Source organism: Oryzias melastigma, linkage group LG3 (assembly GCF_002922805.2).
Source record: "Oryzias melastigma strain HK-1 linkage group LG3, ASM292280v2, whole genome shotgun sequence".
Lineage (NCBI taxonomy): Eukaryota > Metazoa > Chordata > Actinopteri > Beloniformes > Adrianichthyidae > Oryzias > Oryzias melastigma.
The window spans coordinates 24,487,015-24,509,764 of NC_050514.1; the positions used below are offsets into that span (position 1 = coordinate 24,487,015).

General features: G+C 37.9%; 1 protein-coding gene across 4 annotated transcripts in view; it reads left to right on the plus strand.

The window, feature by feature from the left end:
- The window catches only part of LOC112160546 (protein unc-13 homolog C), a gene marked incomplete in the record, with an annotated part of 136,537 nt that overhangs the window by 31,096 nt on the left and 82,691 nt on the right, over window positions 1-22,750 (plus strand). For all 4 annotated transcript variants that reach the window (XM_024295164.2, XM_036211111.1, XM_036211113.1 and 1 more), the window contains 6 exon segments: window positions 4,769-4,988; window positions 6,563-6,790; window positions 11,312-11,453; window positions 14,268-14,437; window positions 17,810-17,925; window positions 18,033-18,196. In XM_024295164.2, the coding sequence (XP_024150932.1) occupies window positions 4,769-4,988; window positions 6,563-6,790; window positions 11,312-11,453; window positions 14,268-14,437; window positions 17,810-17,925; window positions 18,033-18,196 (1,040 nt within the window).

The window sequence follows — 22,750 nt, forward strand, 5'->3', positions numbered from 1 at the left end:
GTGATGAGGTGAGTGGACGCAGCTGTGAAGGATCCGCAGCCAAACGGAGAGGGGAGGGGGAGGAGACTGACAGAGGCACCATGACAGAGACTTTTTTATCAATCTTACAGACAACAAATATAATAACTGGCATATGTGGAAGACATTGATATAGTTGTACCTTTATTAAAACAGTGATTTTAGGAGGACTTATGATTGTACCACAAATATAGGTTTTAGAAATTGAAATATTTGGTGTTTGCATATACATTTTATAATGATAAATATCACTTTTTATTCTGTCTGATATTTCTCCTTCCCTTAAAATAATAAACACAAATGAATTGATGGTCCAGATTTTTCACTTTAACAATTAACTGTAATAGGTGTCCAGTGATGGTGAATGCATTATGGCGAAAGGGCATAACGTCTCAGGCGACGATGTGAGGCCTTTTCTGTCGACCTCTAAAGCTTTCACTGCATTAATTGATTGCTATTCTTCCCTCCCAGAGGGAAGATGGCATGACAGAATGCAACAGCAGGAGAGACAGGGAGACATTTCTCAGCAAGAGAAAGAAGCATGCAATTTCATATCCGCTGATGTGCAACAAGCAGCTGCCTAAGCCCACGAGATTACTGGATTTAAATGTGCGCTTTACATATTCAGTATGGCTGACAATTTATGCGTTGATTTGTGCACACTCTCATCTCGCACTTGCTCCTTGTGGTCCACATGCACAGCTGCACTGAGTGGACGGAGCCCTGATTGCTCTGTAATAGTCATGTAGTGAGTAAACGCGCTTCAGGGATGAACAATCATGTCCCAGATGAAGGAGAAACTGTCGGAATGCTGCAAGATGCTACAAAGTGTTTGAAAAGATCGGTTTCTTGAGCAACTTTGGGGAGTTCACCCTACTGCCGAGCAAGGTCTCGATCTCTAGGGATGGCTGTCCAATTGTCTGATCTACAAGTTTAGAGTTTAATAACCGTTTGAGAGGAAGTGACTTCCGAGAAAATCTGTAGATCGTGTGCTGGTTGTATGTAGGGCAAGCAGATGTCAGAGTTTTATCTGCTGCATTAAGCCCAGCAGAGTGTTTCCCTGTGAGAGCCGAGAGTGCTCTGCCCACCACAGAAATGTTGTTTCATTGTGGAGGAGTTAGAGGAAAGAAAGGATGGCTAAATGAAGGATAAGAAAAGAATGGAAATTAAGAGAGAAGGAGAGGAGATCAGAGTGGAAAGTGATTTGTCATCCTGACCCCCTGGCCTCGATGCCATTGCTCAAGCAGCCATGTTGAACGGCGTACCCTCCCTGCAGAAATGTTTGAATCTACTTAAGGAGGTTTTTTGTTTCCTGCATCCTCCTTTTCTCTGCAGCATAAACGTCCTACTTTAAAAAAAACAAAATATTTAATAAAAAAATGATATAAAAATATTTCCTATAGCTAACATAATGACCAGTCCTACAATGTTCTCTTCCTCCATCATGTTTCCGCTGCATCAGCTTTTTAGAGCAGAAGGAACAGAGTGGGTGGGCCGGATAACTGCCCGTGTGTCCACTCAATGTTCTGAGCTGCATGAGATTTGAGCGCTGCAGCCTTTTAACCATGACTGTCAACATAAAGAGAGGCCATGTTTACCTGCTGAGACAAGGCACTGACTTTTGCAAAGAAGAAGGGAATCTGCGATCTGACAGAAGTCATCCAGCATCTAGAAATAAGTCATGATGTGGTGCAATAAGCCAGTCCAGACATCAGCAGGCATCTTGAGCTCGGTGAATCGTGGCCAGCTGATTCTGAAACGCTTGCAGACGACATCTACTCGAGGAATCCTGGCTGCTTCTGTGAATAATGGACATAAATATTCGGTTTAAACCCCGTTCAGGCCTTCCTCATGTGACAAACAGCCGCAGAGTCTTGGTCAGGGCTGAGACTGAGAACGGCGCTAAAGGCAGGAGGCTGGAGAGGATGAGGAGGAAGATGCTGTCAATGAAATGGTAGACAAGGACAATAGGTGGTGAAATTGGAAAGGAGCGCTGAAAGCAGTGGGAGAGATTAGATTCTTCCTTGTCATGTTGCTCTCGGGCACAAGCTGCAGCTGTCAGTCAATGCTAGCAGCGCCGTGCGCTAAATCACCAGGGTTACCTCTCAGTGTAACACATGAGACTAACACATGCAGCTCTCTCCTCACATCTGCTGCGCTGTGAAGAAACAAAGGAGAAAGCTGAAATATTCTCACTGCCGCTCAAAGCTGTTCACATGGCGGCAAAATACAGACGTTAACAACAGATACTTAACAGCTTAGTTTATTGAAACGAGAAAGCCACCCCTGTTTTTTTTTTTTTTTTTTTTTTTCCATCAATTTGATCCAGTCAGCTCCTCCAGACTCTAAGGCAGTTCAGCTTTGAATTTGGCAAGTGTCAGGCTTGGGAGTTTTTGCCCTGGTGGAGACTGTGTGTAAATAGTAGATAATTCTCTGGCATCTGCTTCTTCTCATCATGCTCAGATTAAAGGGTGAATCTCTGTCATCCTCTGTGTTTCATTAGAGATCCTCCCCTGTTTAGCCACATCCCTCTGTATCAGTGAACTTTCGCAGTAGCCTTGTCCTATCATCCGCTGTCATTTAATCATCTCTAATAACCTGCGTGCTTGTGTGTAAGAGGAGGCGGTGCGGTTCTCTTTCTAAAAAAAACACAGCTACTATTCAGGTGAAAAGCTGCACTTAAAAAGGAACTGCAGGGGAGGGGGTGTGTAAAAGTGGAGAAAAAGTACCACTTGAAGGTTTGTTTAACTGCAGCAGGTCTTCTCTTTCCCAGCCATCCTCCTGCTCGGCCTCTCAGTCAAGATAATGCTCACTTTTTAAAACGTTATTTACAGCATCCATTGATTTGGTGCTCAGGAACTGGCAAGTCTTTCCCCTTTTTCCAGGTCTTAGACTGTTGCAGAGGCATTCAATAGCGAGAGGCTTGTGTTACACAGCAATCAGTGTGGGCAGCCTTTGAAGGGTTTTTAGTCACTAAATCTTTCAATGTGAAAAAGACCTGTGAGCTGAGGAAGCTGTTAATAAAAGCTAAGGTAGGCTGTTACAAGCTGTGGAGGCAGAGAGAGTGTGGGCGTGGCTTCAGCAGCAGTGGGTGTTAGTGACATCAGAAATGCTGCATCACATTTTGGACACTGCGGCTCTTAAAACAGGTGTTGACTTACTCTCAGAATATACTTCATAGTGATTTATAGTCACTGGGGGTGCAAGGGAATCATTGCATTTGCTGGAAAACGTGACACAAGCTGATGACGTAATCTGCTATTCAGATTTTACAGCTATAGTACAATCGCATACATATTGCGCCATTTAACCTAAATTTATTTTGAGCAATTAGAAGACGTGATGGCCGAGCAAACTCAACCCAGAAAAATTCCAGTTATTGTCGCTATTACTGTATTCGAAATGCAAGAGGGGTCAGACATTTTCACTACATATTTACTTTCTAATACAATTATAACCAGCTACACACAGAGCAGATGGTAATTAATTTTTAATTTAACCGATGTTCTACCCACCTTGTCTTATGTGCACAGTTAATTAACCACAAACTTATCTATGTAGGCATCTTTAGAAAAGTGTTGCATTTAATACACACACATATATATATATAGTATATAAATAGTAAAACTTGTAATCAACAAGAAGTAGTTTTTTCTTTCACTACGCAGTTTCTGGAAGTTTAAGTTGAACCCGTTTTAATTACAGATAGACAGAGGAGACGGTGGAAGCTGGAAGAAATGAGTCGGATTTAACAGATACGTAGAGTTGGGTGTCATCCGCGAAACAATTAAATTTCATATTAAATTTACAGAAAATATTGCAAAGTGGTAGGAGTGTAGTGATGAAAAGAAGTGGGCCAAGGACAGAACCTTGGGGCACACCAAAAGAGACAGATAAAGGCTGAGATTTAATTTAAGTTGAATAAATAGGGTGCAGCCTTAGAGGTAGGATCGGGATCAACAGATATGGGTGGAGGTGATGCAGAGAGAGGAGAGCCTATGGAGGAGGATGAAGTGTGATTTGGTATCAAAGGCTGCACTCTGATCGAGGAAGATGAGACAAAAAGTTGCTCTTGTATTCCTGATGCTACGCCTCATAGGCGTCTGATGGGTCTGACCTTTAGACAAACCTTCTTCTAGATTTTGGCCTTATTTCTCTTCGTGTCTGCTTCAGAAGAGCATGGTCCGGTGTGGGCCAAAGCACCAACAAGTTCACCTATTAGCACATCCCATCAGGGGTCACCGCAGCGATTCTGCTTTTACTGATGAAGAAATCAGCTTTCATTCATACAGGAGATTCCTACACCGAATGTCCTGTATTTTATCCGGACTGGGGACCAGCACAGGGAGGCCCAGATTTGGGCCCCGTTGTGGCTACATAGTTAGAGTGCAAAGGGTCTTGCCTAAGGACCCACACTGGATGAAGCTCATTCTGGTAATCAAACCCTGATTTCCCGTGACCCAGTCCTGTGCTTAACCAACCGAGCTATCCAGCCACTCCACAGCTGTAGCAAGTTGAGGATACACTTTTCTGTTTCCAAAACCTTTTTCACTGAAATTCCGATATGTCTGCCGCAGGAATTTTACATCAGTTTGAGGGTACATTTTTTACAGGTTTGCCCCCATTAACAAATATCAATCCTTATGTTCAGCTTTGGGAGTCTGACCTTTTCTTTCCTCAGCTAAAGTAACAACATCCTTGGAATTTCTCTTCATTACAGATGTTTTTTTTTTCCCTTTCTTCCTTTTAGAAACTACATGTCTTTAAGAAGACTCTCCAGGCCTTGATTTACCCGATTTCATCCACAACACCCCATAATTTTGAAGTTTGGACGGCAACGGCTCCCACCTACTGCCATGAGTGTGAGGGCCTCCTGTGGGGCATCGCCCGCCAGGGCATGCGCTGCTCAGAGTGTGGCGTTAAATGCCATGAAAAGTGCCAGGACCTGCTCAACGCAGATTGCTTACAAAGTAAGAAACAGATGAAGTCATGCATCCAAGCAGCAGCCGCCTCGGGGATTGTTCTATTCTGTTTTTGTTTAGTTTTTTCACATTCAGTTTCATTCGTGTTCTTGTTTCACTGACAGTCGTTACATCATGGAATCAGTTTTATCAGTCAGGCCCACCCTGACAATTAAGACGGATAAAACATTGTGACGTGAGAGGACGACCCTCTGGGCAAAACTCGCATGCTTTAAGCAGATTAGCTACACTCCAGCTGTTAGAAAACTTTGTCTTTTAAACGTTCGGGGAAGCATGACAATGTTTAATTGTTTCAAAGCGGATTCTACTTTATCACAGTTCAATCTGCACTCTTTAACAAAGTGCTGATAAACCATGTTTTGATCAGATACAGGGAAGCAGCCTTTACATGCAAGCCTTTGTTTCACACGCGGTCATGTTAATATGGAATTTAAGTGATATCTATATTGTGAAATGTGGTGTTGTGATGACTTGTTCAGTGTTGCACACTCCTTTAGTAACTTATGGTAAAAACTCTCCACCTTGCAGTACATTTACAGCCCCATACCTGTGCTTTTACTTAAAAAATGAACATGAGGTTAAATAATAGTAATAATAGTAATAGTTGTAATTTTAGAATTTTTTCATTCGGACTAAAAAAAAAAAATCCTTGGCACAACAATATCATTGGTAGATATTTGCATAAAAATGTAATTAATGCCTCTCAGCAACACTTATCTGTGAGAGTACGACACATGGAATTATTGCAATTGTTATAAAGTAGTAGTCGTGTGTGTGTGAGTATGAGGTAACAATATGTATTCAAAACTACAAACTAAACAACTTCAAGGTCAACACAAAACTTTATCATTGACTTAAAGTGAGGAGAAAATTGTAAAATAAAGAATAAAAAATGGAGAACTGGCTAACAAGTGCTTGAACCGTACATAAAACAAATACACAAAATCAGCAACGTTGTGTATCTCTAATTTATTTTAGATTGGCCGTTTCACACCGCCGCTACCTACCGGCTTTAGGTATAGGCAGCATGGGCGGCTGCCTGGGGTGCCAATTCAAAGGGGGTGCCAGGCCAGCGCTTGGAAGAAAAAAAATAAAAAAAAAAAAAATATATATATATATATATATATATATATATATATATAAATAATTTAATTAATTTAAAAATATATATTTTAATACTGGAGCACACCAGGGGTATCCCACTGTTTAATTAGAACAGGGGTGTCTAAAGTCAGTCCTCGAGGGCCGGCCTCCAGCTGGTTTTCCAGAAACCCTACCTCACCTGCTGCTGGTTACCTGAATCAGGTGTGTTTGGCCAATGCGATTTCTTCCCTGAGCTCTGATCTTTGTGTGGTTTATTTGTACGTCTCCATGGTTTGGACATGGTTCAGTAGTGATATAGTGATATATCTGTGAAAATTTCACATATAAAGACCACAACTTTTTCCATGTATAATCAGTTTTCTTACATAAACCATGCACAAAATATATGCAGCGGCAGTGTAACACGGCCGATTACTTGAGTGTCTTTTCTTAAAAACGTCCCTTACCCATTTCCTCAGGGGCTGTGGAGAAGAGCTCCAAGCACGGCGCAGAAGACAAGACCCAGAATATCATCATGGCAATGAAGGAGCGCATGAAGATAAGGGAGAAAAATCGACCTGAAGTGTTTGAGCTGATCCAGGAAATGTTCCACATCTCCAAAGAGGACTTTGCCACCCACCTGAAGACAGCCAAGCAGGCTGTGCTGGAGGGGACCTCCAAGTGGTCTGCCAAAATCAGCATAACAGGTTGGCCTGCTGTCGGATGATATCAGAAAGCACATTACTCACAGCAGCCATTAAAACAGCCATTTAAAAAGATAGGGATAATAGAATCTTTAGATGATATTATTACATTTCTCTTACATTAATCACGAGCCACTAAAGCAGCAACAATTGCTTGTACTTAATTATAAACCTGACACTGCTGCATCTAAAACCTGACCTACCAAATTTCAACTCTTGACTCCAAATCATGAAAACCACCATTATCTAATTATGTAATATGGCAAACACTATTTTTTAACTAGTATTTGCTTGTAATTAATCTCTCTATCCCTTTAGTTATTAACCTTTAACATTAAACCAATAAGTTCAAAGCACAGTTAATCAGAAATAGGAATGAAATGGATACGTTTATGCTGATGGAGAGATAATTTGTTGACATCCTAATGAAGGTTGTGCGTGTGAGCAATAATTACTGACATTTTGCGCAAGCAAATCTCCCACTCCCTACTTTAATTTTGGATAAAATATGATGTTTCTTTGCATTTCCTTGATGCATGCTGTGCAGGAGGCGAGTTGTTAAGGTTACCTCATTTTTATGTCGAAACTTCAAAAGTGGCCTGTTAAAAATTGGGCATATTAAAAGATTCAATAAAAAAAAGGTTTTATGTTTTACTATCATTCTTGAGAAGAACTTTTAAGGAACTGACAGAGATCTTTATGTCTTTAATTTTCCGCTCAGTAGCAGTTACGTAATTTTAATGGCAGAAGTTTGGAAAGTCTTTATTCATTTTTTTGTCCTTCTTTGGCTGCATCAGGATGAAGTTTGTTTAAATATTTTATTCCCTTGGAGAAATTTTGGATAAAATCAGGTTGTTCCGTTGTCTTACTTTTCATATTGACAATAACAATAAACCCAAGATAATTAGCAATATCGTTGTTATATTTTCAGTTTTTTGAGAAAATAATTATAATATCTCATACTCTGTTGCCATTAGCATCCCTAAGACAGCATCAAATGGCTATACTTTATTTAAGATCTTCTTGCAGAACATCTTGTTCTTTGTTTTTACTACACTGGCTGTGTTTGCGCTGCATAATGAATATTCAAAACACAGAATTATGTAATCGGGAAATCTTTAAATTAGTGTGGAGTTGCGCCTCTGGTCTTTCTCCTCTGCAAGCATTGCCAAGTCCTGCCTCCTTTTATTGGCCACATTGCATTTCTTGCCGTGTCAATAAAAATAAGGGAAAAAAATGCAACCGTGAGGGAGGGAGACAAATAGAGTAGCTGGGAAAAATGATTGGAATGGGATGGGGGGGCTGCCAAAGAGAGGAAAAAGAGAATTTGGCATCAGGGCCTCAGCAATACATCCTTCAACCCGAGTTGATGTTTGGGTGGGGTCTGGCTTTGTGGTACTCTTGGTGCTCTCTAAACACCTCAAACCTATATATTCTGCCTACCAACTCCTGTCAGCATTGAGCTGAAAGATATATATGTCCACTGAATTATTTAGACCGTCACTTATGTATATTTAATGTGGCAGTGTCCTTTTTCCCTTTTATGGTGCTGTGAAATGTTACAGACTTTCCTTTTGTGCACCGACCGTTCTGACTCACCGCTGGGTTTGGATCTGAGCACTAACTCAGCATGAACACATAGTAGCAGCAAGCAAAAGGTGTAATCTGCATTGAGACGGCGTGACAGCAAAGATAAAAGACAGAATGGATGGATATGTACAGTTGAAGGAAAAATAAACAAGCTGAAATGAATTAAAGCTGCAAGGAGCATTATGGTCTTTACAACCCCAACAGTTTGCTGTTTTTATAGCTGCCTGGTGTTTAATGTCAAGCTAGAAAGATGTTTTATTTGCTATTCCTGAGGAGGTTCGATTTCCCTATCACCTGTTCTTTAAAGTTTAGTTATGGCCCCTTAAAAATAGATTTAATACTATGAACTGGCAACATGAAACATACTAGGTCACCATGAAGGAAAATAAATCTACAAATATATGAGTATAAAGTCGTCAAGTAGTAAAAAAAATAATAAAAAAAAGAGGGTCAATTTTACTAGAATAAAGTTGCAATAATTAGAAAAAGTCCACATTCTGCAAAAATAAAACAGTAAATTTATGACTTAAAAGTTTGTAATTTTATAGAGAAGAAGTTATACTTTATTAAAAATCAAACTGTGATTTAATAAAACGAAAATTGTACATTTATTAAAAAAAAAAAAAAACATCAAATCAGAATCATTGATGTTCTTAAGCTTCCTATTCCTCTGAATTGTCTCCAACATAAACCGATAATGGTTGATTGTCTTTGTTGTAACTTTTTTAAAACTAAATGTAACATTCTGTGTAAAAAATTTCTCAGATATTTATGACTTTATTCTCATAAAATTATTACTTTTTTCTCAATTTATTATTACTTAATTTTTTGGTAGAATTATTACTTTTTACCTTAAATATTTTTAACTTTATTCTTGTAAAATATAAAATTCTTCTCGATTTTTTTTTTTTACTTTATTCTCGTAAAATTTAGGCTTTTTTTCTCAAATATTTATGACTTTATTCTCTTAGAATATAACTCTTCGTAAATATTTGTAACTTTATCCTTGTAAAATAATGACTTTTTTATTAATAAAATTATGACTTTTTTCTCAAATATTTATGTTTTTAGTCTCATAAATGTATGTCTTTTTTCTTACATTTTTATAGATTTATTCCCATACAATTATGACTTTTTCTCAAATTTTCTTATGACTTTTTTCTCTTAAAATTACAACTTTTTCTCTCATATACTAATGACAAAATTCTCAAAGTTTTTACCTTTTTAATAACATTTCTATGACCTAATTTACATAAAATGTTGACTACTGTCTCATATTTTCACATTTTATTTCCGTAACATTATAACTTTTTTATCACAAATGTATTACTTTTTTTCTATATTTGTTTGTTTGTCTTTATTAGTGGCCCTAAAACTCTTTTATGGCTAATATATCAATTTTATATCAGGACACTTACTAATTTTGTCAGAAAATAATGCTTTCTGTGCACAACATTTTGTAAAAAAACATTTATTAGACCATAATTTGTGAACACCAGACACAGCCAAATCTGATATTTGCAGCAAAAACCTTTGAATAAAATGTTTCTGTTTCTCCTCTTTATTTGTTATATAATGTAGCAAGTAAACCAAATCATTCGGGTCATACGTGGAGAAAGATTTTACGACAGGCTTAACCATTTTGCCTTAAACTAATATATTTTTTTTTCTTTTCTGTTTTTCACTGGGACATGATTTTAAATTCAATTTGGGAAGAAAACAACATGTGTCTTGTATTGGAAGACACTTGAAATGAAAAGTGCCCTCTTATTTTTGACATTGAAGTTGTGCAGAGACAGAGATTTTTAAAACTCAGCTGTCATGTCTCGTTTTTTTTACTTGAGCTTTCATTTACAGGAAAAAACAGAATTCTGTTTCTATATTAAAGACTGGAGAGTTCAAAGCAATCAATCAATTAAAAACAAAAAGAGACTTCATATGGAGCTGCATGAACAAAGCTTCCATCTTCATTTTGTACATCCATCAATAAAAACTTTCAAAAGAGATTTTTGATAATAGAAACCTCAAAACATATGATTAGAAATGTTATTCCTTTAGCTTTGGAAACACAGAACAAAATTTGAACGCAATAATAAATGGTTTTAAAACCAAACACCCCTCCATAGGTTTTTGAAAATGAATACAATTCATTAATTTAATCAATTAATTTTATTTATTTTTATTGTATGCAAAAAAATGGATAAAAATGAACAAAATACTTGGTGAGAAAATACTAGAAAAACAAGTGGGTAGAAGAAAATTTGTTTTTAATTCCCATCCCCAAATCACATCATGTATGGTTTCTTTCTAGTGTAGTTTTAAAACATAATTAGATAATTTATAAGAACTGCAATCTATGGAAGAAAATAAAAGTAGTTCTGTAGGCAAAGTTAAAATGAATTTTTTCACTTAATTACGATAAATAGATCAAATAAAAATATACCCCCCTTTTTTGACACTCTTATGGGAAAAGTTTTGCCTTAGGAAGAGTGAATAACAGACACATAAGTAAGCTCTGATCTCAAAGTGAGGCTATGAAGTCGAAGAAAATGAAATATGAACAAGTTGTTGACATGGTTACAAAGCTCTGGGGCGCTGTCGTGGAGCTCCTGAGTGGCATTGTTGCCCGTATCAATCAAGTGACTGAAAGCAGCTGCAGTTTCAAAGGGAAAAAAAGAAAGAGTTCTGAGAATAGCACGTAGCAGTGTGTACAATTTGAAGTAAATTCAATATATTCTTGATGTCACACACAAGCTTGTCCAACATCCAGAGAAAGGTATCAGACAATAAATACGTGTTGTTGGAGGCAGACATCCCACCATACTTATAGCTGGTTAACATTTAAAAGCTTGAAGTTTAAGTCAACAGCCAGAAAGTTGTGATGTAAAAACCTTTCCAACTCTTTTCCTCTGATCTCCCACTCTTTGTGTGCAGTCTTGTGTGCCCAAGGTTTGCAGGCCAAGGATAAGACGGGCTCCAGTGATCCTTACGTCACGGTCCAGGTGGGGAAGACCAAACGCAGGACCAAGACCATCTTCGGCAACCTTAACCCTGTTTGGAATGAGAAGTTCTTATTGTGAGTTCTGTTGCTAACCTGTAATGCCTTGTTAATATGTTCTCTTTAGAAAACAACATTTTTTTAATCAAAATGCCACAGACTACCTCATCATATGTTCATCATCGGTTTCCATGGTAATTTCTTTTGTAAATTTGTTCCTCTCCTGATTTTCTTCTAACCGTATTTATAATTCTAGAAAGTTTCCACAGAGATGCAAAAACAACCTTTTTAAAAGGTTGCTACCTTATTTCCTTTAGTGGAAAAATACAGTCATTTAAATGGATATAAGTTTCCTGGAAACTACTTTAAACATTAACCTTTAATAAAAGGCTTTATGAAGCCTGGTGAAGGTTTGTGATGCCCGTCTTAGTTCATAAGAAAATAGAAAATCTGAACTTAATGAAAAAAATTCAAATGTTTTATTTTTCTATCAGGAGTCTCTGGTGTTCTGTTGTATTTAGCAGCAGCTGAGATTCACCTTAAAGTTTGCTCTCTTAAACTTACTAAAATAGTTTTAATCATTGACCTGATGTTTTCTCCTTTTGACCTGTGTTTAAATGCACAGAAAATAATGACTTTATATTATTTAAGTCTTGTCCTGGCCATCAATTACTGTTTTTTCCCCTTTTTAAATTTAAACCTGTTTTAAATGGGAAATAACTGTTATGTCACTCACACACCCAGGCATTTAATATTGTGCTGAACGCAGGTTCTTGAACGTGCTTTTAGCATTTAGTGTTCATACTGGGCTGTAAATATCCAATACTTGCAAATGTACTTACAGTTAAAGAGGTTTGGTGCGAAATTTCCAGCGAATCTTGCTCCAGGCCTTTTTTTTTACTCCTCTATTATAATATATGACAGACTTTGTTATTTAATTCCATCCACAATTATTAGTTTCTCCTTCATAAGCAATTTTTAAATGGTTGCCCCTTTCATGACTAAAAAATGGCCCTTCTCAAATATCCCCTCCAAATCCAAGTCCCTAATTTGTCAAAGTTTAACTGGTTTAAAGTCCCACTCCAACTATGTTTTTCTCTGTGGTAAAATCTTTTCCAGTGGTCTTTTAATTCAGATTGTGCAGTTTTTAGACAAAATCAAAAAGCCTGTGTCAATTTTCAAACATTTTTAGGAGCTCATTAGAAATTTGGTTCTAGTTTGTGAGCCCGAAGTTAGCTGTGCTAATTTCCCAGCATCCCCCTGTTTATACTCTTTCCTACTAATTTATAGCAGCTCACAAGACCAAGCTGACATTAGCATAGCAAAAAAAATAATAAAATAAAATAAAAATTAAAAAATAAGTTAAATAATCAACAACTTGGCCCCAAGTGATACAAATTTCTCCTTTTGTTCTCTCAAGTGACCAGCTAGAACGTCCCCTTGTGTGGATCAGTAATCAATATGTTTGAACCCTTCTGCAACGCAGGGTCTGATTCTAACTGGCTTATCAGAAATGTAAGTGGTGTGTCTCAACTGGATGCAGAAAGGTTTTAGGGAGGGGCCACAATGTCAGTCTTTGTTCACTAAGAGTTAAAACAGAGCTATCCAGCTCAGACGTGGAAAATTGAGACATTTATGGATCTATTTTTCTGCTGATGGATTTTTCAGACTTGTAGTGGAAAAAGGAGACTTTTGCCTTTATCAGTTGCTGTGTCACAAACTTTTTCAAACATCCAGTTTTCATCTGCTCCTAATCCATCTTTGTTTGAATAAAGACATCTTAAATTATTTGATGTGTCCTCCATTGTTAGAAAAAGGCTACAAGTTGTTAAAAACACCAAAAACACATTTTTTTTTATTGAAGTAGGTCTTTAACATTCATTGAGTTTCAATGTGTTTTGTACGTAGAGCCTGAAACAGACTTTAAATCTTTTGTCGCGATGTGTAAACACGAGAATTTCGAACATAGAAGTTTAGATTGATACAATGCCAAGGCCGGTGTGAACGTAGTTTTAGGGAATTAGAGGGGTTCTGTCATGTTGAGTTAAACCAAAGTGGAACTTGCTAATGTTTTTTTTTTTCTTATCTTCCTATTATGTTATCATTAAGCTTCCCAGTATCAGTGAACTAGTTTCACAGGTCTTTTTTTTTTTTTTTTGGAAATGTTTGTCTTCCTCTGAGTTAAGAGTCCATTAATTAGTAACACTTTACTCACGTGCCACCAAGGTTTTGAAGATGTCTGTGTGCAGACGAGGCTCCGCACCTGTAAAGAGGCTCCTGTGGTGGCTGTAATGAATCTGTTTTCCATTACTACAGGGATGCAGATTAATAGAACGATACATTGCTTTTTGCTTGGCAGGGAGACCTGTTCTAGTGCAGCAAGTGCTTCCTCCACAAAGGGATTAGTTAAAGTAAATACCACAGATCGTGTTTCTCTGGCTGTCACATTCAAAACCCGATTAGAGCAAAATGTAATCTATTGGTTTTAATTCCTGAGCTGAACCTCCTGACCCCATCTGGAACGCTTCAGCCACTTCACAAATACATTATTGTGAAGCGCCATGTTCAGTGAGCAGAGACAGACGTTTCACAGAAGTCTCTCACAAGTACAGCAAATGCAGCAGTGAATCATTCATCTCGTTTGTAACAAGCATATTGTTTTGTTGGGGAATAAAAATGAAATAAAAACACATCCAGAATGAAGGTGGTGCTTAGTACATCGTGATTCTTCTGTCAGGCAGAAACCATTCCACTGATGTATTTGCTCTCCTGCTTTTAGCATATAAGTATCAAAGACAAACTCTGCTGCTCCTATTTTTATAATGTAAAAATTGTTCTCCATTTATTTGTTCTGAACCTACTTTTCTACTGTCATTGCTGCTCATTCTGCAGTGAATGTCACAATGCAACCGACCGCATAAAGGTGCGCGTGTGGGATGAGGACGATGACATCAAGTCACGGGTGAAGCAACATTTCAAGCGGGAATCCGATGACTTCCTGGGACAGACCATAATCGAGGTTCGCACGCTCAGTGGAGAAATGGACGTTTGGTACAATCTTGGTAAGCTTCTGAATTTATGTGTAAATGGAGATAGATTAAGTTTTGGGGGCATCACAACTTCTTCTTATTGTCTAACATGACAATAACATTGGTAATTATTTTATTTATGCCATATTTGTTATCAAGACTTCACCAGCTCTTTACATATAAAGGAAATTGTTACTTAAAACAGTTTTTTTTTTAAGTCAGGACTCATGACTAAGGGTGTATTTACTCTGTCCTTGTTTGGTATTGGAGATGGACACATGGGAAATAAACAGGGCAGGTCTCCTCACCCCGCTGCATCTGAGGGTTCTTCTTTCATACTGTTTTGAAATAACAATAAACCACAGGGATTTGCTTGAACTCGACACGATCCATTTATTGAACATTCTTCAAATCACACATGAAGAAGAGAGAACACACTTCTGCAGCGTCATGCAGCCAGACTTCACCAACTAAACAACAGGCAGACGGGGTAGAAATGGACTTTGAGACTGTTACTTCTGAATCAAAAAGAGCAGCACGGAAGACCTCTGTGATTGTTTTCTAAAGTTGCATTGCCCCACTCTGGTGATATCTGGCCAACAAGTGCAACAATCATCACACACAAGCTTCAGTTTACAAGTTTGAGTCCACTTGTGACCAAATAATAGAAAATAGTCCACTTTTACCTGGTATGACTTTGCCCTAACGCCTTTGTTCTATGCTTCATGATGTCTGAAGTCTTGGATCTTTTGACTCGTGTGACTTAAATCCATGTTTGAGTGTGGTTTAGAAGTTTGTTTGATGCTGGCATGGAACTTCAGAGACGACTCAGCATAATCCTAAATGTTTACAAAGCTTTAAAGGACATTCTGCTTCACACGACAGATCATGGCTGTGAATATATTACGTGACTGGATATGCTGAAGGACTTCATTGCTGGTAGATGACACATTTAAAAGAAATACTGTACATCTACATACTGTTTTAGTGTGTAGAAAGAATTAGCGTTATGAGAGACTCGCTGTGCTCAAACTCAGTCTTTATGAGAGCACCAAATGATGGAGAAAAGGTAGAAACATTTTCTCTTATTAAAGTTAATTTGCTCTACCTACCATGAAATTAAATTTTGAATTTGAAAAAAAAAAAAAAAAAGAAATCAGCAGGACAAAGCAGCAAGTTAAAGTCCCACTCCAATCATTTTTTGATCTATTTTAAAAGCATTCCCAGTGGTGTTTTGGTTATGATTATGCTGTTTTAGCCAAAATTATAAAACCTGTGTCACTTTCTGGGGTATAGTTTCTGCAAAGCAGCAGTAGATCATTAGAAATTTGCCTCTGAGTTGTGGGCGGGACTGTTGGCGCAGAGCAACCCCTTCTCTCTATTCCTCTCCATTACTGAGAGCTCTCAGTTTACATGCTCTCCCACTAGCTTACTGCCTTTTACACCCCCCAACCTAACATTACTGGTGCAACAGCAGGTCGCCAGTGTATTTTCATCATGAGAAAAACGCTCTTTTTCAAACTGCATTTTCCATCTGTTCCTGATCCCCACTGATTTGAATACAGATATACTCAGACATTTAATTTAATTTAATTTTTAATGTATGGTCTCTATCATCAGAAAAAAATCCACATGAAAATGTTAAAAACACCAAAAACACAACGCGTTATTTATGAAATACGAGTTATTTTTGTGAACTCTTTTCCTACCCAGAAGTAAGACGGCTCAATCTCTGAGGCTCCGCCTTTCTCTCCTTTGTGGGCACCGCCCATTTCATGACATCATTATAGAGCCAGCTTCGTCAACGCGTCTGTTTCACTCACAAAAACAAACAACATCCAAACTTTTATAAAGATGGATGTGCATACTATATATCTTCCAGATAAAGCCCCAGCGTTCTATCCATCCATCCATTTTTTAAAACGTTTTGTCCCTTTCGGGGTCATACAGATGTATTCTTGTCGGAGCTTTCTTGGCAAAAGCAGGATATACCCTGGACAGGTCCCCAGTCTGTCACAGGGCCTCAATCACACACCCATTCACACTTACAGTCACACCGAGGGACAATTTAGAGCAACCAATTAACCTATGAATCATGTTTTTGGGCGGTGGGAGGAAGCCGGAGTCCCCAGAGAGAACCCACGTATCCCCGGGGAGAACATGCAAACTCCACACAGAAAGATCCACTGTTGGTGATTCTGTTTCAGGTCCCTGACCTGGCGTTTATTAAAAAAAAAATGTTGGCAACCGGCTCTGTTTATTTGAGAAAGGCGTTTATTCCATCACAAACAGAATGGTGATGGCTAATGGGGTCATTGTCAAGAAATGCAGACAACAACACGATGAACATTTCAGAATTTATTGAATTAATGAGAATATTGTATTATGTACCGTATTTTCTGGAGTATAAGTCACAGCTTTTTTTCATAGTGTAGCCAGGGGTGGGACTTGTACTCAGGAGCAACCTATTTGTGTGTTTTTTTTTGTTTTTTTTTTTTTAGATTCTTGATGTATTCTTGTTTAGACATTTTATGCTCCAGCGACTTATATTCCGGAATATATGGTAGTCTCTTTAGTTTTTCTGATTATATGCTTAAGGATCACATTCAGAATTATGGGCATAAAAATGGAAACCTCCACTTAAGTATTTTTCCTGGTGTGGGCTGTCATTGTTTGCCTCTTTGGCTAAAATGAAGCAATTTCCGTTAATAGCGACCCTTTCCCACTACTGCTGCTCTGTGCCTTTTTAAATGACCACAATGAATGTTTAAACAGGCCTCTGCTGGTGTGGGCATCCACCCCTCCAGCTGCTCTGCTCTCTCAGCCTCTTCAGCTCCACTTGGGTTGGGGCGTTCACAATTGCAGCTCTATTGTCTGTTGCTCCGTTGTGCTATTGTTTTTCACTTGTCTCTCTCTTGACCAACCATCTCTGGAGGAGCGTTCCACTCATTTGACAAAGAGATGCAGTGAATTTGAGAGCACTGGAGCTGTGCAGTCATTAACTCTCAGACATGGTTTTATGAGTTTTTGCCAATACAGCAACCTGAGTTAAACCTCTTTAAAAAAGAACGAAAAGAAAAGCAACACAATTTATGTTTCTAAAAAAAAATCTTGGACAAAGATTTGAATGTTGGTGTTTTTTAAGAACATATTCGGAAGATCATCTTCTTCTGCTTGACTGTTTTATTTTTATTTTGCTCTGATTGTGATTAAATTTGTTGACTTTTTCTCGAACCTTCGTCATCCAATATTATAAGGAAGGATTTGGCAGCACTATTAGTTAGAAGAGATGGGAGAATTACTGGATTTTCTGGAATAATTGCAGTTTGTGCAGGGCTGGAAAGTGATTTTCAGTTAATATCAAGTCATGTCAAAGCAGCTTTGCATCTTTGTCTTGTGCAACAGATAAAAGAACGGACAAGTCTGCAGTATCTGGTGCCATCAGACTCAAGATCAGTGTTGAAATGAAAGGAGAGGAGAACGTGGTTCCTCCGCACGGCCAGTACACCTGTTTGCATGAGGTAACCTACATAATGCATTAGGCTAATTCATTCACAAGTCCAGTCATGATCTTTTCACCGGCAGCTACTATGATAACCCCATCATCTAATCTGGTGTCCATCAACAGAATCTGTTCCACTACCTGACTGAGATGAAGAACAGCGGCGTGGTGAAGATCCCGCAGGTGAAAGGCGAGGATGCATGGAAGGTCTACTTTGACGACATCTCCCAGGAGATAGTGGATGAATTCGCCATGAGATACGGAGTGGAGTCCATCTATCAGGCTATGACGTATGTACCACCCTGATCTATGGCCTTTCACCTCACCAATCTGTCATTGTCTCATTGGGCCGAGGCGAGGTGAGAAACAAACAGAGTAAAGCCGTAGGAGAAGAAGAGTTGTAAAGATGTCTCCTCAGCAAAATTGGAGCTTGGAAGACTATTGAGCTTCCCCATTTGATTGATTAGTTTTTGGGCTCCTGAAAAAAGAAAAAAACAACCTGACCAGCCTTGATTGCATTGATCAAGGGAACAGATAAACAGCCTTGTTTTCCTATCTGGGTGCTTTTCTGGTTCACTTTGATCCCCAGGAACCATAAATATCTGATTCGTCAAACCCACACATGCACAGACTCTATATGAAATATTAGAAGGATTACATATTGATCACATTCGTGTAATATCATCCTGGATGTGGTGTTGAAGCAAGAGTGGAACCTGCAGCTGTGTGCATCATGGATATATGTTTTTCGCATTTAGATGTCCTCAGCAGAAGCTTTAAGTTTTAAGTTAGATTTTAAAAAGATTACCTTTGTTTTTTTAAACTATTCAAACTATTTTAGTGACATAATCAAGCGATAGCATTAAAAACAAAAAAGATGCCAATTTTTGTTAGAAAAGCAGATTTTTATGCAGATTTATAACCTCAACCGTTTCCAGGCCACAGACCAGTTTAAATTAGACGATATTTTCATTGACCGTCCAAACGCAGCTGAACTTGTCATTTTTAAGTTTTCCGGTTTTTGACCATTTAAATAAAAAAAGCAAAATGCTAGTACAAGAAATTTAGTTTAAAAAAGATTAAATAAAGAAAGTTGTTGATTTGTAGAAGTTGTTTCTGATTTTAAAACAATCCATAAAAGAAACATTTCATGAGTTATTTTCCCCATAGAACACCATTTTAACGCTCAATCCATTCTCTGATTAGCTTACAGGGAAAAAAAAAATATATATATATAGATTTCTTTTTAATTTTGTCTTTACACAAATCCTAATTCATTAGGTATTTTTTTAACACAAAGGAACATTTTCAGTGCTAAAGTTTATGAACTTTCACCTAAATCAGTCTTGCTGTAGGAAAATACTCAGATCTTCCTTTTACAAGTTTAATTCCGTATGTTGAGGAAGACTCCCAGTTTTCTTTAAACAGCAGCTTTATTGTTCTTTGAAGTCAAAGGCTCTTCTTTGATTTTCTCCCTGTAAAAACTTTCCAAATATATCATTGTCTGGTTTTTGTTAGCTTTGGGCAACTAGCTTAGCAATCCATGTAGCCATGCAGATAGCCATTTTAAGCTATGTGACCAAAACGGATGTTATGAACAGAATTTGGCAGTTTTTGCAAAGTAAAACTTCCTTCAGGATTTGTCACAAACAGGCAAACAGCTGGTGGTACAAAAAATATTTCACAGTGAGTGTGGCTCTGTGCTGCTTAAGAAGCAGGAAGGTGATTGTCAGATTGGAGACAGCTGAGCAGCATCCAGGAACTGTGGGTTGGGGCTGCTGGGAGATGAAGTGCAGTCAATACTGGGAGACAGAGTGCTGACTCCTGACAGGATCAGAAAATAAACTTAATGAACTATCTAAGTTAGCGCATGCATTTTTTTTCTGTCTGTGAACCATGCACCGGTGCTTCACAGACATGATAAATATTTTTTAAAATTTGTGTTGGAAACCTGAAAACTCACAAACAAACCCTTTGGTTATTTGTAGTGTGAATGCAGATGAAATGATCAGAAAACACAAAAAGTAGAAAGCAAAAATAAGTCTTAAAAGTAAACATCAAAGTAAACCAAACCACATTCATAATTACTAAATGTCTCATGGTTTTACTTTAAATTTTAAAGATAGACTAACCGTCACTGTTCATTGCATTTTTGTGGTAAAGCTGTGCTTAATACAACAACTGAATTTGAAACCTAATATTTTGTTCATGCTTCCTGTTCAACCTCACAATATAAAATCCACGAAATGCAGCTTGGTACCAAGACAGCTGAATTTGCCTAAAATTATCATGATTGCTGTGTGAAACAAGAATAAAAAAAGAGTCACCTGCTGTGTCATTCAGACATTTCCATTTCCATCCCAGGTCTTTCTGCAGAATATAAAGCAGCAGCTTTCCCTGATGCTTTTGTTGAGAGCTTCCCATGGTTCAGTAACTAATTAGCAATCCTGTTGTTCCAAGATGTTTTTTTTAAGTTTATCTCAAGTTATCAAACTGCACCTTTAGAGTTCCTTGTCATGCACAAAGCATTAGTCGGGCGATCCCAGCAGCAGACTATGTAATTAGTTGTTGCTTAAGTAAATTAGACAGTAATTACACACAGATTGCATTGGTAAATTGAATGGCTCAGCTCACATTTGTGCTTTTGTGAAAATAATCATTTAATCTGTGTATAGGAAACCTGGCCATCTCATTTATAGAGATGCTTATGATCCTCAAATGCATCTCTTGGTTGGTCTCATTTAGCTGACAAAGTTGATTCTTAGTGCTTACGATTTTAAAATGGCTACGAAAATTGGATGTAGCCGCTGCAAACTCATGAGAAGTTGAGGGGTGGCGTGCCGTTGTTTCACTGTGACAGCACATTACAACGTATGAGGGATTGTGGGCATCTTCGGGCGCAGACAAGCAAAGCCATAAGTGGCCTTATTACCAGCTTTATCAGGTGGAGTTAATGCTTTAGGCTTGAACCTTGTTTAAGCTCGGCATTTCTAATATCAGCAATTATTATGCTTCATCAGGAATTTATGAAAGGCCTTACCTTTTAGTTTTTTTTCCATCAGAGAACCCCGACTCCCAGTCACTCCTGACATGATGGCTGCATAAATCAAAGCAGCCGTGAGGACTCACTCTCCCTCCCGAGCCCTCCGCCACAATTGCCAGCATCCCCTCCCTTGTGTTCGTATTTCTTCATCGCACTCCATCACCGCTCCCTTCCCCCACTCGCCTCCTACCACTGATTCTCTGTCCTCATTTCTCATAATCTTTCACTCATTCCTCCCAGCTGTCCAAAACTGTAAAATGATAAGTGAATGTGTAGAACATCCCATCCGCTGGTTAAAAAAGCCAGCGAGGGGAAAAAACATTTGTTTCCACAATGCTTTCTCTCTTCAAATCTGGCTTCAAAATCCAACCCTCAGAGAGCCACGGGAATTCAGCGGATGCCGTCTTTGCATCCCTCTCTTTGCTTGTCCAACCGCAAGTGCTCCTGGGTAATTTGGAGGCTGAAAGCAGAGTAATTAAATAGGTCTCCCAATGAGAACATGTCTGTGCATGCGTGTGTCTGCATTGACTCCATTTAGAGGGAGGAGTAAATGCGTAGTCATTACTTCACACAACTCTGCGTCTTTAATGAAGAAATGACTCACTGAATAAGATCTCACTGAATCATGCTTATTACCTTCGTTGTCTCATGTTTGTCCTTGATGGTGTTTGATACCAAACGTCTGTTTCCAAGGCAACCACCAAGCTTCGTTGAATAGCAACTTTCTTGCTACTTGTCAAATATTCAGACAAGTATTTACTAATTAAAAAAAAGAACAATAAACTCATAACACAAAATAGCATAAAAACTAATGTTATGACATAAAATATACACAAAGTTGTAAAAAATAAAAAGTAAAATAAAAAAAAAAGTTCAATGCAATCAACAATAAATCCTCACTGAAAAGAAAAATCTAATAAGTATTTTTTTTTTTAATTTAAGATGTTAATACTGTATATTTTCACCATAAATACTAAGGGTGTGTGTAGTGGCAAGAGTCTGACAATACGATACATATCACAACACCTGGTTTACGATGTGATATGTATCGTGATATATCCCAAGATTGTACCTAAACAATTTTAAAGTACATAAATATTAAAGTATTGAAATAAAATGTATTCTTTATTTTTTTAAGGACCACAACGTTAAGCAGTGCAACTGTATTTTATACACAAGTTACCGAAGCAAATTCATGGTGCTTTTCCTTTGGTAAATGAAGAATTATTTGTTCTTGAAGGAAACAGTCAAATTAGTCTGATTTCTACAATTTTCAAAAAAGTGGAAAACAAAATTAAGACGCTGAAATCTCCCATAAATAATTAATTAAATATTGTAAGTATCGCAATATATCACCAAATTGATTTTTTTCCTACACACTAATAAAACTTGTCCAATACATCCTTATGTTTGATTGCTATGGGTCATGCCTAAGGCTGATCAGCTTGCCCAGGTGTTCTTTTTTTTGCCTAAATCAATAAATCATTTCACATAAGCATGAATTATAAATGCTACGTACTATTTACATGCCAATTCTTTTGGGAATGTGAATGCGAGAGACATCCAGTCTGTATGTAAACCTCAAGTGCTGCTGGGAAGCCATGGGATGAAGAGTGTAAATGGGATCTGCTCTTTACTTACACAGAGATTCCTGTTTAAACCAAAGCTCCCAGGCTTCAGGACTTAATTATTGCAGGGCTGAACTGTTGCAGATATGCAAAGAGAGCTGCAGTTATCCTCTTTGGGTAAATTAAAATGGCACTTCGTGTATCTCTCGATGCTTACTAAAGTCTTTTCTTGA